At 29.8% G+C, this 19,503-nt stretch overlaps 1 protein-coding gene across 2 annotated transcripts; it reads left to right on the forward strand.

Annotated features, from left to right (window-relative positions):
• The first annotated feature begins 441 nt into the window (after positions 1 to 441).
• Positions 442 to 16,614, forward strand: LOC132743633 (uncharacterized). 2 transcript variants are annotated; one of them, XM_060732177.1, is made up of 14 exons: positions 442 to 775; positions 1,130 to 1,162; positions 1,527 to 1,826; positions 2,570 to 2,794; positions 5,071 to 5,229; positions 5,803 to 5,844; positions 6,803 to 7,108; positions 8,345 to 8,500; positions 10,335 to 10,493; positions 11,050 to 11,091; positions 12,325 to 12,630; positions 12,870 to 13,046; positions 13,880 to 13,955; positions 14,224 to 16,614. In XM_060732177.1, the coding sequence occupies exons 1-14, from the start codon at positions 727 to 729 to the stop codon at positions 14,732 to 14,734; spliced, it is 2,541 nt and encodes an 846-aa protein (XP_060588160.1). In that variant the 5' UTR covers positions 442 to 726; the 3' UTR covers positions 14,735 to 16,614. The 2 variants fall into 2 exon arrangements, with proteins under 2 accessions (XP_060588160.1, XP_060588159.1); XM_060732176.1 differs by having other exon boundaries at positions 443 to 775; positions 10,314 to 10,493.
• Positions 16,615 to 19,503: the final 2,889 nt, after the last annotated feature.

The following is a 19,503-nucleotide window of genomic DNA, read 5'->3' on the forward strand; positions in this document are numbered from 1 at the left end:
AGTATTGGCCTAGTTGCATTCATATTCGAACACACCATGTAGTACTGGCCAATTTTAGAGCCAAACACTTTAATCGTTAAACATTTTTTCCGGAATAAGAATAAGGTGCTTTTACACAATGGTGATGATATTTGTCATTGTTTTTATGGTTTTGAATATTTCTCAAAACTAACACCCTAATTAAAAATGATATCTATCTTAAGTTACAGCTACTTCAAATGTAGCAGTTTAAAACATATTGGACATGTAGAAGAGATTTTTATATAACAATTTACATATTAAATGATTAAAAGGAGTTGCGAAAAGTAAATTAATACATTGATAGTTTAAATATTAAATTAATATGCTTTATACATGTACTTGCCGCCGGTGTTTATGCTGTAATGAAACGTTTTTGTTTACAAATGAGGAAAATTATAAAGTACAGAGAGTATATGTGAACGTTCTATCTCCAACATGTTATTAAGTTACATTCTTTATCTTTGCATTCCATCTTTAAGAGGAAAACGTTTATTTCTAATCATTTTATTACTTATATTTACTTCCTTCTAGTTAAGGAAGAAATTATTAGCACAAGTAGTTTCATATTCTTATAAACCGGAAATGTACCGTTAGAACTATATCCTGTTGTCATTATTTGAATATTGTAAAATAAAAATTGCGTTTTAAAAAAGAATGAATGTCGATGCATTTGATTTTAAGCGTCACCAGTAGACTATAACAGAAATGGATTTTATCTACAAATTACTCTGTTGCCTTGTATGGTTTCCTTTGGGTAAGTCTTAGTATGTTTTGTACTTGTTATGAAATAACTTAATACTTGTTTAAACTTTAAAGGATCAATTCAACATTTAAGTTGACAAATATTGTTGACAAATATTGATTGAGATTTTAAATATAAATTTGATATAAACAACATAGCGTGAAACGTTTCTACCTTTCCTTTATTTTTAGCGTACAATAAAACAGGAATAGATCGAAACTGATTAATAAATTCATATTATGAGTATATCTTATTCTGTAATTGTAATACTGTTCAAATCCCTTTTGAAACAGGGGTTTGTATATCTTTTAATCTAACCATGACTTTATTGTATACTGTAATTTTTTCGTTAAACTATTGTTTCAGGGGGCGGAACTTTTTGTGATCCAAATCGAACTAGTACGTATAAAGCTTGTAACATTATATTTATTTCCAAGACGAGCGCACTGTATTTCTAAGTCGCATAAGTGGGATGTAATATCCTAAAGCTATTTACAAAATACAAACACTTTTAAATAATCGTATTTATATTACCTTAATTATGTCATACTGGTCCTTCTTTGACATTGATATTGTTGCAAGATATACTTACTCTCAGCGAATATCTGTACAATATTTATACACGAGTTTGAATTTTGTTTAGTCTCTTAACATCCGTGTTGCATATCTGAAAGAATATTTTTCTTTGATTAATTTTTCGTCAAATGACAGAACCCGCCGATTGAAGCCAGTGCTATGTACATGAAATTTTGTTTTGTTGCAGGAGTCAAAATCTGTACTTACCAGGATGTAACAAATACAACAGGAGTCCATATTGATACTGTCAGAGCTCCATATTTCCAGCAGACATCATGTGAATGTCTTATTACCCCTATCACACATACTATTCTTTTACATTTTCATCTGGTTTCTTTAAGTGAAAGTGTACAGTTTGAAATAAATGACATTAGCGTAGACAAAAATCATGTGTACAAAAAAACAAACATAACAGGTGCAATGAAATTTTTATTAACAACAAATGAAAATTATAAAAGTGGTGGCGCCTGCTTAGCTGTTTATTCAGGTAAGTTTTTTACTAATTAAGAATGCTCATGCTTTTCACTTATATGTTTCAAATCATAACAACTTTTCTGTAAATTCAACTTATAACATATCTAATGATTTTACTTCGTTCAAAATTGAAATTATCTCACAATCGTATAACTAATAATGTAGGCCTTTATGATCCGATTTAATAACGAAATACAACAAGGATACGGTATTTAATCGGCGCAAGACGTTTGTATACATAAATTCCGTATGATATGATACTATTTTCATAGTTATATATGTTTTCTTACTAAAATAAGCTCACTTGGACTAACGAAATCGCCAATATCAATCACTATGTTTAAGTTTAGGTTTAAAGTTAAATGTCTTTTTACTACAGTAACACTATTAAATTGACATGTTTTTGATAAAAGAAATATCTTTTCTAGATAAAGGGATATAAATTTATAATTTAATTTAACGCATGAAATATGTTGCTATACGTATCAGTCAAATATATTTCATATTTGTTAAAAAATAAATAAGAAATATATACATGTATATCAAAGTGGGTGGAGTCAAAACTCATATTAATTTTAATGGAATTAGCTTTATTCAGCTCCATTCCTGACAGTATTTCAGTTATTCACTTTATTATCACTTATTATGATAAAACCTCTAGATTAAATAATATTCTAACACTATATAAAAACACAAAGAAGGCCGTAAGCGTAATATATTTCACAACAATGCACTCGCCGTTCTTATTCATTTCAGATAATGGTGATAAATTTAATATTTCTTGTACGGCATCAACAAAAGAGACAGGTCAGACAAGAACTCTGAATATCCCTCAATCGAGCGAGGCAGTAAACATTTCAAGGACGAGAACAGTTAGTCCAAAAACAATTCAGAACATCACAACGAATGTATCTACAGGGAGGGTAACAAGTGAGAACAGTATTACAACTGACAATGTGAACGGTAACAATGACGCAAAAGGTATGCTTAAAAGATAGAATTTTTACAATTAGAGCAAAGAGTATATCTTGCCAAAAGTCATTTTACACTTTAAGTGTCTCTAAAATTAAGGAAAATAAAAACGTTTTGTAAAAAAGATAATAAACAATATCTAAAAATTATCATACATGTATATATTTTTTAAATTCTAAATATGCATTACACGCTCATAACTTCAATAATGTATTCCAAATGCTTGAATAAATTTAAAATGGAAATAAATACATGAATTTACTTTTCAATATTTTACTCTGTAAAATGCGGTAGTTATATAAACGTTCGTAAGATGGAACTATTACATGAGAAAGAAGAAGAAGAAGTTCTTTACAATAAGCAATCGTTTTAACTTCCTCGTTGAATATTGTCTGTCTTATGTTTTGTTAAATTTCTTATAATTGGAGACATATGTCAATCAAGCGTCCTTGTAAAATATCATGTTTTAAACTATATTCTGCAACAATTTATATTGATAAAATAGCAACCATACTGTATACATGTTAATTCTGCAGGCTGATATAAACTCGCTTTAAGGATATGTAACATTAATTGTCTAAATGACATGTAGTTAAGGATATGTAACATTAATTGTCTTAATGACATGTAGTTATGCCTACATGTAAACTATTTTATATCCTGTTAAAACGTCATTATTGATATTAACTTAATGAAGAGCCTCATTGCTTATTATTGTTCCTGTTTCAAACGATCTTTATGAAAATACATATAAAGTACTTAAAATCAAAATCTTCCAAGTATTTAATTGTGTAAGTATCTAATTGATCTAAGCACGCTTTAACTGTCTTTACTTCATGTTTTCATTCTCTAGAGCCTACTTGATCTCATTAATATTATCTTTAAATATAAGTTTCAGTTGTAAATGATTATACTATTTTAAAGGCACATTAAGCCTTAGAAATCAATACGATTTTTTCTCTCTAAAGAATAGACAAATTTGTGTTTAACAATATTTAAATACCACAATTTACAAATCCACATTCATTTAGAGATTGGGAGACGCTTATCACGCGAAAATATGCTTAGTAGTATAGTCACTAATCAAATATGTAACATGTGTATGATATATTGGACCTTAACAGAGTTTTATAGTTTATTTCCAAATACATGTGGTTATTATACCATATATACAAACAAATATACATACATACAGAAACATAATATCAAGGTCATCAAACATATATAACATATATTAAAAATTTACTGTATATTTGAGACATAAGTTTGATTTAATATGAACAGCATAATCATTTTACAGAAAGGTTTAATTGAAGCACAAGTTTTGCAAAATGATATCAATTAAGTAACATTACATTAACCTTTATGTGATATATTTGTCTGCTCTATTTGACAGTCTAAATATATCATATAACAGCAGCAAATCATAACATCAGAAATTCAACTCATATCGATTTTATTTAGCCTATTTGTTGTTACTTGTTGATTATAAAGCTCTTCACAGAAACAGTGATAGTGGTGAATATATGTTTATTGTGATTCTGATGAGAGTACTAATGATATTTCATTGATTATAATGCCTAAAATGGTGATAATAAAATTGTTTAAATGATTGTTATGATGGTTGTAATGGTGATATTTCTTTTTGATAGTGATGCTTATAGTTGTAATGATGATAATGATGATGAAGACGACGACGACGACGACGACGATGATGATGATGATGGATTTGATATTCATGTGTAGGTTGTAGTGATGATGATGGTCATCATGATGATCGTGAAGCTGATTATGATAATAGTTATGATCAGATTCTGGTTAAGATGATGATCAGGTTTGATGATGATGATGTCGATGATGATGATGACGATGGTGATAAATAAATCGATAAATGTGACTTATTGTTCCAAAATTCGGTATATTGACTTTTTAACTTTTTAATTTAAAAGTAGTTTGAAACAAGAAAGTGTTTCCCGAATGATTTTATGAATACATAGCAAAAAAATGAATGAAATATAGCATGTTAGTTTCAATTTACCTTTATATGCAAGATGTGATTTTAAAAAGCAATATCCTAGAGATGTATTTACGCAGTATAATTGTGCGCCACTGTCCACACTAAGTTGCCTCAAATTCCAACCCTAGCTAAGGTGGATAACGTTGTTTTTGATATCTGGGTAAATTGTGTTTAACAAGCAACAATTATCTCAATAATGTTCTAATACTGAACAACAATTGCACACAAGTCCTATGTTTAAAGGGTCATCGAAAATGATTAATTACAGGAGATGACGCAATAATGGACAGTACGGGAACAAAATTGCAGACAACAGTTCTCTTAAACCAAACAACTGTCGCCGAAAGAAGTGAACTTACAGCGTTTACAACCTCAAGCACAATCAAATCTACACTCTACGTTTCATCAAACACAATGAACGACATAGGTAAGCTATTAATATTAAATCAAATTGATATTAAAAATATTCATTGTCACTGATTATTTACATCACAGTTTCAATTGTTATCGTGTATATTCAGAAGATATACTCTTAAACTTACTAATCTTTATAATTTATCAGAAATTTGTCTATATACATATAATTTTGTTTTGTTTTATGTTAGAATACCCTTATTGATAGGATGGTATATGTCATAAGTATCTATTAACTAGTAACACCATGATATTTCGAGACGGGTTTATATATTGTGTCATTAAGTGCTAGTATTCATAATTAATGTTTTCTTATTACTTAAGAATACTATTTAATTTAATGATATACGTTTTATATAGTTTTTGACAATGACCATTTGACTGTATAATATGCTTACTTGTTAAAACGTACTATGTCAACATAGGCATACTGCCCGGATGTATTCTGAAAAAAACTTTCTTATCAATGTGCTTAGCTAGCTAATATTCAATTCGTTCCCTTATTATTTTGTAAATACAATAAATGTGTTAATGTGTAGATATTGAGCGATAATTACCCACAAATGATTAAATGTATTTTTTTCAGAGTCACAGGGCCAGTCGTTTTGCAAGCCCAGCGGATACCCTAGTAAGTGTAACAATTATTTATATTTCAAAATTAAAACCAACTTCGAATCAAAATATTTTTTTCAGTTTTAAACAAAGGAGATAATCGTTCTCTAAAATGTTATTTAAAATAGATTATTGAGATTTATGTCGTAAAATGGCACATCAGTTTGGTGACTTATCTTTGAATACAGAAGTGTTGCTGTTTTTTAAGTTTATTTCCGGTAAGCAAGTACTTCCAAATTTGTCTAAATGTCGTTGTTCTATTACGTTAATTTTTGTATTTGATTTGATTTATATATTTTTTCAATTTGTTATTTTAAAGTTTGGGATCGTTGTTCTTATTGTTATTTAAAATAGATTATTGAGATTTATGTCGTAAAATGTCACATCAACTTGGTTAACTTTTCTTTGAATACAGAAGTGATTTTTTAAAAGTTTATTTCCGGTAGACAAGTAAAAGTACTTCAAAATTCGTTTAAATGTCGTTGTTCAATTACAGTGAGTTTTGTATTTAATTTGATTTATTTTGTTCAGGATACATTGTATTTGTCGTTGCAAGTGTACTCAAAATAGGTTGAGTTAATGGAATTTAAAAAGATTTTAACATATTATACATATTAAACATAACTTGACGTCTTCAATCTTAAACAGTGAAAAACAACAACATTAACCTGAACGTACCTTTAATACGAGTGTTTTATACAGACTTGGGTAAATGTATTTGTTGTTCACTATACATGTATATTAGGAAGTACAAAAACTAAATACAAGTCACAGTTTAATAGTAAATATATGGCATGATACACGCATAAATGCAGTTTAGTACCATCATACACAATACATTGTATTTTATTTCGTATAAAGTGCAAACACTTTGGTTTCCTTACCTTACCGAACACTTTGTAAGGTGCATTTGTATTTTTCTGTAATTTTTCAAAAAATAACATTCTCAGGAACTATTTATTAAAATACTTCAGCTATTAAAGTATGCACTGACGACGAAGCACGAAATATACTAGCTGCCTACATTGATACTATCAGCGTTCCAGATTTTCTGCAGACATCGTGTGAATGTGTTATAACACCTTCTAGAAAAAATGTTCCATTCCGTTTCAATGTACAATATCATTCAGGACAACGTAGGATGCAGTTTCAAATAAATGACATTCATTTAAACAAATATAACAAGACTGGTCGTACAAACGTTGCATATGCTGCACAACTTCTATTATCAACAGAGGAAAACCATAAAAGAGGCGGTGTCTGCTTGGCTGTTTTTTCAGGTACTTTTACCTTTTACAAGTGCATAAATTGTCCGAGAAATGTTGCCTCGTCCGAGGATCGAACCAGTGACCCTTAAATTACAAATCTGAGACTTATGTTTATGTTGTTTTGTTACAGCATTTACACATATAGCAGAACAAATGTAACGATTCTCATGTTTCTTAATGCTCTATTACTAGCACAAGCTTGTCACGATTAGTAATATCTGAATCACTGTTTATACACATTGATGATATTCTGATGTGAAGTCAGTCATCTCTGGAATTTTGCTTCTTTTGTAAAAATTGAACAGTACTTGCTATCGCATTTGCGAAGCTAAAAACAAAACGTCCATATTAAGTTTTTAAAATCTTTTTGATTTGTTTTACAAACATGTAAAGTAAGTCTTTATAAGGACATGATGCCCATCACAGTCAAGTCTAAATTGGGAATGCACAGATACAGACAAAATAATTTGAAATATTTCAAATGTTCATTATATATAATAAAATTTCTATAATTATCGCTCGGAAAATATCGCTAGCGTTCATTTTTTAAAAAGAATGAGGCAGTCTTTTTTTATTTAAGTAGTTTTTATATTTTATCCTAAAGATGTTTAATTTATCAGACATTGTTGAATCACCAATTTTAAATATATAACTAATTCAACTAAACTAGAAAACGAGGATAATGACACCTTATTTATACAAATGATATACATTTTAACATTTCGATAATTCCAATCAATACATATTGTGGCATAAAATGATAGATGTTTGTGAATTTGCTAGATAAAATTTGTTTTAATTAATCTGTTTTTTTCATATAAATATATTTCGTAAGTGGTCATTTTATTGATATTTAAGAAGTAACATGTTTATTATGTAATAGCAATTTAAAATTAAAAACTGATTATTTGAATGTGATAAACATAGACTTGACGGCTTGATAACATCACGAGGTTATATACCGCTAAGTGGCGTGAGAGATGTTGTACTTTTTCATTATATCTAATGAACAGACTCAATCTAATCGAATCTGCAATTATTATATTAACCTTTTTTTTGTCGTTGCCACCACTGTATAACCACCTTTTCCAGATTTTAATATTTTATTAACACGAAGAAAGGAAATAATAATAAACATATTTCTATTTTGATAACTTAATATAATTTTGTTTAAAAAGTACTATATCGTAAAACAATAGATATGCAGTAAATCTTAATAACGAATACAATTATAATTTTTTTTTGCAGAGGATAGAACTTATTTCACGATTTCTTGTACGAAAGCAACGGAAGGAACTGCAGGACAATCAAGCCCAGCATCTATATCACATGGAAGTCGAACAACCAAACATTCTACGGTGCAAGCTTCAAAAGGTTACGTAAACGGAGACGACGATATTAAAAGTTTGTTTAAAACATACTTTCGAAGTGAATTGAGGAGTTTCTATTTTCTTATTACTAAGGTTTTCAATAAATCTGCAAAATAAACCCTTCCTTACCAGGCAATCGGATATAATGATTATCATCGTTTGGGTTCTGATGGTTTAACTGGATTGAATCTGACAGATGAAAAAATTGGAAATAAAAGCGTAGTTAAACTTTATAATCGCAAAAATAAGTAATAATAACATATTTTCTTGTTAATATTGGTCATTCTGTGCATACCTAAACAACTGCAAACATGTTGACATTATATGAATATCATATCTCATAGTCAAGTGACGTCAACCGATGCGTCACTCCAGATAGCCATCATATATGTGGCAGTCTTTAATAAAACTTAGGTGGTTTTCTATTTTATCCAACACATTCCAGCCCAGTATCTGTATCACATGGAAGTCAAACAACCGAGAGTACAATTTTAAAACCTACTCATTCTATGATGCAAACTTCAAAGGATAACATGAACGGAGAAGACGCTAATATTACATGTTTGTTTAAAAAAAATTACTTTTGAAGTTAATCTAGAAGTGACCAGTTTCCTAATGCTTACATTTTCAGTATATCTATTATGATGAGAAAATAGAAACACACTTAACCTATGGTTATTTTAAAACTTTAGCAATGATAACATACGCAATCATTTATCTAATAAAATTGATATTCTTTACTTTGTATTTAAATGTTGTGAAACAAAAAAACAAAACTTTTTTACAATGAAAATATATTTAAAATTAGCGTTTACACGTCCAGTTCATATAGTGTCATTATTAAGAAATTGAATTTGTGCAAAACCTTTTTCTTCCTGTCATGATTTGATATAAAATAATATAGCAACAAATCATAACATCGCCAAATCAACTCACATCCCTTTTATTTAGCCTATTTGTTGTAGTTTGTTTTGATGATTATGAAGCTCTGTGCTCCGCAGAAACGGTGATAGTGGTGATTATGTGCTAATTTTGATGCAAAAGAGGGATATTTATGATATTTCATTGATGATAATGGGTGATAATAATGATTGTTTTAATAATTGTTATGATGGTGGTAATTGTGATATTTCTTGTTGCCTATAGTTGTAAAGATGATGATGATGATAATAATAATAATAATGATGATGATGATTATGATGATGATGGTTGTAGTAATTATGTGTAGGTTGTAGTGATGATGGTTATCATGATGATCGTGAAGATGATTATAATAATAGTTGTGATCATATGCTTGATAGAATGATGATCAGGTTTGTTATGATGATGAAGTCTACGATGGTGATGACGATGATGATGAAAAAGAAGATGGCGAAAAAGTAAAACATGCTGCTGCTGGTTGTGACGATGGTCGTGTTTATCATTTTGTCAGCACGATTAAGATTCTAATCCAAATGCAATTGTTTAAAAAAATCGACAAATGTGTCTAATTTGTTGCAAATTCGGCTTATTGACTTTTTAACTAATTTTAAAGTAGTTTGAAACAAGAAAGTGTTTCCCGACTGATTTTATGCATATATTGCCAAAAAATATATAAATAAAATGATAATAATAAATAAAAGAAATAGTGAAATATAACATGTTAGTTTCAATTTACCTTTATATGTAAGATTTGAATGTTAAAGATGTATTTACGCAGTATAATTGTACATCATTGTCTCAAATTCCGACCTTAGCTAAGGTGATAACGTTGTATTTGATATCTTGATAATTGTGTTTTACTAGTAACAGTTATCACCATAATGTTCTATCACTGAGCAATTACACACAAGTCCTATTTTTTAAAGGGTCATCGAAAATGATTGCAGGAGATGACGCAAACATCGACAGTACGGGAACAAAATTGCAGACAACAGTTCTTTCAAACCAAACATTGTTGCCTAAAGGGAGTGAATTAACAGCGTTTACAACCTCAAGCCCAATCACATCTACACTCTACGTTTCACCAAACACAATGAACGGCAAAGGTATACTATCAATATTTAATCAAATTGATATTGAAAATATTAATTGTTATTGATTATTTACCACACAGTTTCCATTGTTATCGAGTATATTAAGAACATATCAAAAAGTTTCTTTCAATGTGTTTATTATATACATATATAAATATTTTTTTGTAATTATACTTTTATTGATAAGTTTTTATCTGTCCTAAATATTTATTTACAGGTGATATCATGATATTTCGAGACATGTTGATATATTGTGTAATTAAGTTTTAGTATTCAAAATAAATGTTTTCTTATTGCTTAAAATGATGTTTAACTAAATGATATTTGCTTTATTTTGTTTTTGACCTTGACCGTTTGATTTTATAATATGCTTATTTGTTACAGCGTACTGTGCACTCATAGTCATACTGTCCGAATGTTTTCTGAAATAATCTTTTGAAACTTGTTATCAATGAGTTTTGCTAGCTAATATTCCATTCGTTCCCTTATAATTTTGTTATTACAATAAATGTGTTAATGTTGATATTGAGCGATAATTACCCACAAATGAATACACGTAATGTTCTAGAATCACAGAGTCAGCCGTTTTGCAAGTCCACCAGTCATCATAGTATGTATAACAATATATTTCAAAATTGAAAACCAGCGTTCGAATCAAAATGATGTTATTTGTTCAGTTTTAAACAACGGAAATAAAGTTTGCAATCGTTCTCCTTATTTTAATTTCCCCGTAATCAGGAGTCTTTAAAAATTGTTTTCTAAATGATGTTGTATCATTGCTACGAATTTTGTATTTGATTTGATTTATTTTGGTCAGGATACATTGTATTTTTCGTTGCTTATGTACTTGAGAGAGGTTATGTGAATGAAATTTCAAATGATATCAATATGTTATACATGCTAGACATAATTTGAAAATTTTTATAAAAACATTCACCTTAAGTGTAACTTTAATACAAGATTATTACAAAATAGCAGGCAAAAATACAAGGTACACGTGTCCTTAGATGTATTTGTTGTTCACTATATTAGGAAGTACAGAAACTAAATACAAATCACAGTCTTTATAGAAAATCAAATGCATGCATATCATGTATAATTGCAGTTTGGTGCCATCACGCTGAGTATTTTATTCTGTTTAAATTGTCAACAATTTGGTTTGCTTACCTTATCGAAAGCCTTTATTTGTGCATTTGTATTCAACTTAAATTGTTCAAAAAATAACATTGCCATATACTATTTTATATTATTATATAATCTATAAATAGCTTTGAAATGCCTTTCCCTGATTGGCTAACAAGCAACTTTTTGTAAAAAATAACAGGTCAATATCAGAGTATATTCACTGTTTTTTTCCTAAAAATAGATTTTCAGATTATATTCACCGGTTTTTCTTCTATAAATAGATTTTCTGGAAATCCCTAAAAACGCGAGACTTTGACATGACGTCACGCCAAGTTTGTTGTTATTATTCTGGAAAAAAAACGTTGAGTGGGGTGTACATAAGAGTCAAATTAGTCTATTTTAGTTACCTTTTTACATTTTTAAGAACAATAGGGATTAGCATGCCAATGGAAATGACCAAATTATGGAAACAGTAGACAAGCTAAAAAATAATGATTTCCGTCGTATGCAATGGCAGATGTGATAAGCCATATAAAAGCTATTTATAAATTATATAATAAAACAGATATGTACTTTTTAGCTGTTGAATATGATGTGATATGTCCTGAAAAATTAATATTGACCTCGGCTATCGCCTCGGTCAATATTAATTTTTTCAGTACATATCACATCATATTCAACAGCTAAAAAGTCCATATTTGTATAATATATACTTTAGCTGTTAAAGTATGCACTGACGACGAAACACCGAATACAATAGCTGCCTACATTGATACTATCAGCGTTCCAGATTTTCTGCAGACATCGTGTGAATGTGTTATAACACCTTCCAGAAAAAATGTTCCATTCAATTTCAATTTAATCAATCCTTCAGGAAGATATAGAATACAATTTAAAATAAATGACATTCATTTGGGCAAATATGACACAACTTCTCGTACGAACCTTACATATGCTACTAAGCTTCTATTATCAACAGAGGAAAACCATAACAGAGGCGGAGTCTGCTTAGCTGTTTATTCAGGTACTTTTACTTTAATACAATTTTAAAAAATTGTATTTTACCTTCGAGTCGACGGATTTTCTGCCAAAAAAATGGTCCGAGTGGGAGCATGTAGCAGATCCTACCATTGAAGAAAGAAAACAATAAAACAAATCTTGTATTTTGATAACTTGAAATAATTTTGTTTGCAAAGTACTATATCGTAAAACAATAGATATGTAGTAAATCTTAATAACGAATCAATTATAAATTGGTTGCAGAGGACAGAACTGATTTCAAAATTACTTGTACGAAAACAACGGGAGAAACAACGAGACAATCTAGCCCATCATCTATATCACATGGAAGTCAAACAACAGAGAGTACAACATTAAAACCTATTCATTCTACGATGCAAGCTACAAAGGATAACATGAAAGGAGACAACCCTATCATATGTTTGTTTAAAAATTTACATTTGAAGTTTATTAAGAAGTAGCAATTTTCCTACTACTTACATTTTTAGTATATCTCGTATGATGAAATAACAGAAAAAATACTTAACCTTTAGTTGTTAATAAACTTTACCAATGCTGATACACATAATTAACGATAAAATATTTGTGCCTTTGTAAAAATGACAAGTTCTTAAAGTACGTATTTAACTTAAATACACGTAATTGTAAAAATACACTACTGCTTTGATATTTAATAATAAATTTATCCACAAAAGGTTACAAACCCATGTGTGTCTGACATGGTATACAATCATTACTTTACAAATAAATATAGGTCAATGGTGACATAAAGCAGACTCATATAATTACAATGTATTTTATTTTAATGTACACATTTTATGTAATAAGTCAAAGAAAGTTACGTCACATGCATATAGTCTTTATACAATATAATATTGAACTGTTCAGTGTATCTAGCGCCGAAAATTATCTATGAAACAGTATGCACTGTTTGCCACATAACTACAAGGAAAGGGATGTTAACGTACATTATGAAAACCTATTTATAGAAACACAGTTCCTATATCATAGGGCGGGTGACAGTTACCCGTTTATGTCTGTGTAACATAGACAATCATTTATATAAATAAAATTGATATTCTTTACTTAGTATTTAAATTTTCCGAAGAACAAAAATCTTTTTTACAATTCAAATAGAATAAATTATAACATGTATTAGCATTTAAACTTCCAGTTCCTACAGTATTTGAATTTTGTGCAAAACGCTTAATTTAAGTTTGAATAAAGTTACTTTTTTCTGTTGAAACTTCCAGTTCCTTCAGTGACAGCAGCTTGCGGACTTATATTAGGAATTGTTATTGCTGTAGTTTGCGTTATTTTCTACAAAAGGTAATTTTAACCTACACTGGTGCACTTATCAAAATGTGTTGAGTTCTTAAATATTTTATAATAAGATTAACATTGGAATATGGCTGAAACTTTGAAATTTATATCCTAACTTTTTTATAAAAATAAAAGGACATAAAAGCGTGAATGAATGTTTGTGTACATAACTATGAATAACGTGAAAGTATTCGTACTTTATAATAATGTAACACTATTTTAAAAATAAGCTAATTTTGTTGATTTTTGAACACATATTCTGTTTTTTTTGTAGGAGAAAGAAAGGAAAAAGAAGAAATGCCACTACAGTAAGCTCCACAAACGCACCTGTAGAGGGTGACTATTATATGACTGAAAATGCGATGTACAATATGGGCCAGATATGCACGAGAGAAACAATCAATGAAAACGAACACAACAATGTTAACCATAATGATGGAGAATCACCAGGCCATTATGATTGTATTCAAGAATCAACTGACAGAAACCAGTCTTCTGAAAACTCACCAAACCATGCTGTGTCAAACGAGTATTCAACATGTGTAAAAGTAAGCAAAAGAAGTGATGGTGGTTCAAACAATAAACGGTCAATTATTGATAAAGAAGAGCAATCACAATTCTCAAAAATGAATGGCAAAGATGACACAGTATATGACAGTACAATATCAACCTTTACTCAGCAAGCAGTCGGAGATAATGATTATCATCATTTGGGCTCTGTTGGTTTGACTGGACTAAATTTGACATATGACAGAATTGGAAATACTGGCGTAGTTAGACATTAAACATTGTATTTTTTAGGAATATGGATAATCATCTTTTCTTGTCAATATTTATCATTCATTCTGTTCATACCTAAAAAACAATAAATATTCTATAAATATCATATATCATAGTCAAGTGACCTCATCCAGTATGTTAGCCGAGATGGCCATCAAGGGTGAACACATCGTTTTATTGCTACCCTCTGACGTCATATAAGGTTATATTGTAAATAAATCATTGAAGGTATTATATTATCATATTCAGTCACAACAACAGGTATCAACGGCATATGATAGTGTATATAGTGAATGAATAACATAACATGTATCATTTGTATGTAAAAGCATGATGTCAGCGATATGAAATTTCGTATCAATCACCTCTCAATAACCGTAAAATGGATTTATTGTAGTTAATACGGCTCAAAACTAGATATCATTATGAAGACAATAGGTTTTCAATACATCACTGAATATTACATGATAAAGTATAATTCTTATTTACCTTAAAGTAATGAGATAAAGAACTATGTGCTAATTAAAAGATAATACAAGAAATTTCAACAGCACCTCAGACACCTATCATTTAAGTTATATTTCCAATAGACAAAGTTTCGTTTAGTTTTAATCGATGTCCCTTGAACCAAAGATACATTATCAGGGACTTTCTTTTTAAGCTTTCAAAAATGCACCTGAGAAAACTTGAAGGAAAAAAGATCTTGAGCAGAAAAGTTAAGTTAGATTCATTTTATGTATTGATACCAATTATACCAATTACTTGTCGTCCTGTCGCTAACGATGTACGCCAATTGGCTCCTTGTCGTGTGGCGTGTTGTCGCGATGTAACATTGTCGCTCGGTTCAAATCGAAGGATTGTCTTATAAGCCAAGAGAGAGGGCGACATCGCGCCGGACAACAATGCACGGTTTGGCTTGCTTCGCTAGAGACAAGATGACAGTGCGACAACGCGTCGTTTGGCGCTTTGTCGTATTGTCGCTACCGACAAGACGAAAAGGCGATAGCGATATAGGTTGTGTTGTTGCTAACGACAACGCAACGCGCAATTACCAATTCAGCCACCATAATCTTCTATATTATACAAATATATGTGTCTTTTTGCATTGATATTGATTGTTTACCACTGAGGTAAAATTTCCACATTCATATAACAAGATGTCATAAGTCATAAACAACAATTTTCATTTCCAGATGGGATGATATTTACTCCTTATTCGGAGATAACAGATCTAGAACAGGTTACCCATTTACCTTTTAGAGTGGATAATGGAAAAATAGTGTTATATTTATAGGCTTTATTTAAAATATGTTTAGAATCTTTTTCCTGAATAGCTCAGTAGGTAGAGCGCAGGACCGATAATCTCGATGTTGTGGTTTCGATACCTACTCATGCCACTATCATCTTTAATAAATTTCTTTATTTGATATTCATTATTTTTCATGTTCATTCATCTTCTGTCAAGAAAGTTCTTTGTCATGTTCATTCTGGAATATTCTTTCTCTAAGTAGTTAAGTATTCTAGATTGTTCATTGTTAGTGTATATATGATGAATGTTTGTACTTCGAGATGTGTGTGCAAATTTGTGATATTGTGTGATGTTGATATATTGATTGTGTGCTATTGTACTGCTAACATAGTAATATATAAGTTTGGATTCTGTAATAATTTGTGGTAATTATTTTGAACATATATTGTGAAATATTGCTGTGGACATTGGACATTGATTAAATTTGAGTTATGGACAATTGTTTTTCGAACTGTGAGTTAAACTTAAGGACATTTGTTAAAACTGAATCGTGGATAATTGGGAGTTAAACTTTATTTTCACATTTTTGTGTTATTGTAAATAACTGTTTTTCTTTAATTAAAAATTCTTAAATTTGTTGCTGCATTATTATCTTTGTTGCGTTTAGCTCGTAACAAAAGTAATATAGATTATGTCTAGCTACATGTCCTAGTATTGAATAGATAAGCATTTTGAAAAAAAAAGAACGATAAAAGTTGATATAAGTTTATGCAGAATTTTATAACATATATTTCCATCCTACTTCGGATTGTTGTGTTCTTCCGTTTCCTGTTTATTTTGTATGAAATTAAATTTAATTTAACTTAATTCAAGTTTGAACAAAACGTTAAGCTCATCAACTTACTGATCCGTCATTGAAGCAGTTGGTACTAATCAATTAGTGTTAAGATTTGTTTTGCTCAAATTAACAACCGCCTGCACTTCAAGGGGTTTGAATCTACTCGGCAATAATTACATTACTTGTCTGACTTAGCCAAGGGGCACTTTGTTACTTTTTTGCCGGACTTTGCTTGAATGTAATAACACATTTCAATATATCTATACCATCCAGCATTAAAGTTGATAACTATACACATTGTACATATTTTTCATTTGATAAAATATCTTAAACTACTTGATATAAACCTTAATTACAAGTCATTTTGGCATATCATATTTATTCAAATTTTTGTTACAGTTAGCCCAATGTAAAAGTGTATCAAGTGTTGATATATTGCACAACAGTCTAATAAAAATTTATATCGTATCAAGATGTAAGTAACCAATTTTACAAATAGGTTCATGCTACTCCTGATTATAGACAAAACGAAGCATAATATACATTCTATGACGAGCCGTTAAAAGGATGGTACCATTACAGTGTTTGTTGACAAAAGTTAAGGTAGAAGGACATTTCAAGTTAGTGTTGGAAACACAGCGTTAGATAACGAATTATTACATAATGACAGACGGTATTATAAAACAACTATCTCACTCGCATAACACAGTGCAGCGTTTTATAACAGACGAGCTAAAAATGGGTACATAATTATATAGAGGATATTTGTTTGTTTTTCAAGAAAGATTGAAATATATTTCACTGAATGAACACCAGATGCAATATTTTCACGAAAGGCGTAGCCACGAGTGAAAATAGAAAAGCTGGTGTTCACGAATGGACTATATTTCATTCTTGTAAGTAAAAGAAATATTTTTTATTTCATGCTTTTTAAGTGATTTTAAGTATTTTTTTAACTGATTTTGCCGCGTTACATCGTGCATTCTCCTTTATGACGTCGTTAAATCATGACGTCACATCATCATGATTGAAATATAGTTCTGTTAAATTTCTCTGTTTGTTTGTTTGTTTGTTTGTGTCATTTTACGCCTTTTCCCAACAGTATTTCAGTCATATAGGCGGGTAGTTTCCTTACCATCGTTCCTGGAGAGTTACACCAGTACTAGACTACCTTCCTCCGTGCTAAACTACCAAAGCATCTCCCGGGGATCGAACCCACGCCAGAGAGGTAACTGGATTAGAAGTCATCGACTCTAACCCCTCGACCACGGAGGCGGTATAAATTTATCATAACACACATAAACAACTCCCACAAAGAGACAAACTAAAACACCGAACCCAAATCGAACTCTAATTTTGTTACATTTTTAACATGATGTATGATGACATCGGCTTTCTTTTCCTAAAGATGCAAACTTTACGTATGTCGGCCCGTTATTTTTTATTTCGTTTATTTATTTTTGCCCGTTAGTCCATTTAGTTATATTTGTCTTTTCATCCTCATTCAGATATAGTCCGGCTACAGTGAAAATTATATTTTATAGATTTCACTAGTGGTTTATCAGAATATAATCATCTGATATATTACAGTAAAACACTGGAAAGCAGAAATAAACATGTACATGAAATAAGTCTATCATACATGTATATGAAATTAGTCGATCATACATGTACATGAAATAAGTCTATCATACATGTACATGAAATAAGTCTATCATACATGTACATGAAATTAGTCGATCATACGTGTACATGAAATAAGTCGATCATACGTGTACATGAAATAAGTCGATCATACATGTATATGAAATAAGTCTATCATACAAGTACATGAAATTAGTCGATCATACATGTATATGAAATGAGTTGATCACAAGTCGTGATTATGTTGAGAAAATTGATCGGACACTAGACGTTAAACAAATCTTGATATCGGCGCACTTTAAGTACTACAAAGCACTGTTGTTCAAAGTTAAATGTAAAATTATTATTCAATGTATGTAAATTATATTCGAGCTCAATGTCAGTATCGTTTGATGTTTTTCTACACATGCTTCACTAATAAAGCAATTCTGCGAACTTCTCTGTTAACTCTATTAACCTTTGTATACAGTAAATTATTCCTTAAATAGGTTAAATAATAATATCATATATATTTTATAATCAATCCTCGAAAAATTCTCCGGTTTAGTTTACAATGAAACAATGCAGCTAAAACAATTAATGGTTTTTTCCTTCTATTATTAACAATTTGAGGGTATCGTGAACTGTTTAAGGACAATACTTCCTGTTTATAACAATCGGATTTATACATATATAAAGAATCATTTTTATATTTTACTTCATTTAATTGGATAAACATCGGAATGGGAATTTACTGTTTTATGTGCCTTCTTTGGTTTATTAGAGGTATCTACACATCTATTGTATCTTGAACAGAATACTTTAAATCTGTAACATGACTGTTTGTCCCATTATATTCCATGTATGTTTAATTCAAATTATTTTCATAATAAATATAAAAGGTTGTGTTTTATAGCTTGGAATGTTCCAGTTAAGAGAGAAATTAGTTTAAGCATATACCTTTCGTAATTGAATTTTAAATAAGTCATCTTAAAGATATACTTTGCTCAATTTTGATATATTTCAAAATCGATAATTGCTACATATTTTTTAATTCTGTAATT

Source organism: Ruditapes philippinarum, unplaced genomic scaffold, assembly GCF_026571515.1.
Source record: "Ruditapes philippinarum isolate M1 unplaced genomic scaffold, ASM2657151v2 ctg652_1_1_1_1, whole genome shotgun sequence".
Lineage (NCBI taxonomy): Eukaryota > Metazoa > Mollusca > Bivalvia > Venerida > Veneridae > Ruditapes > Ruditapes philippinarum.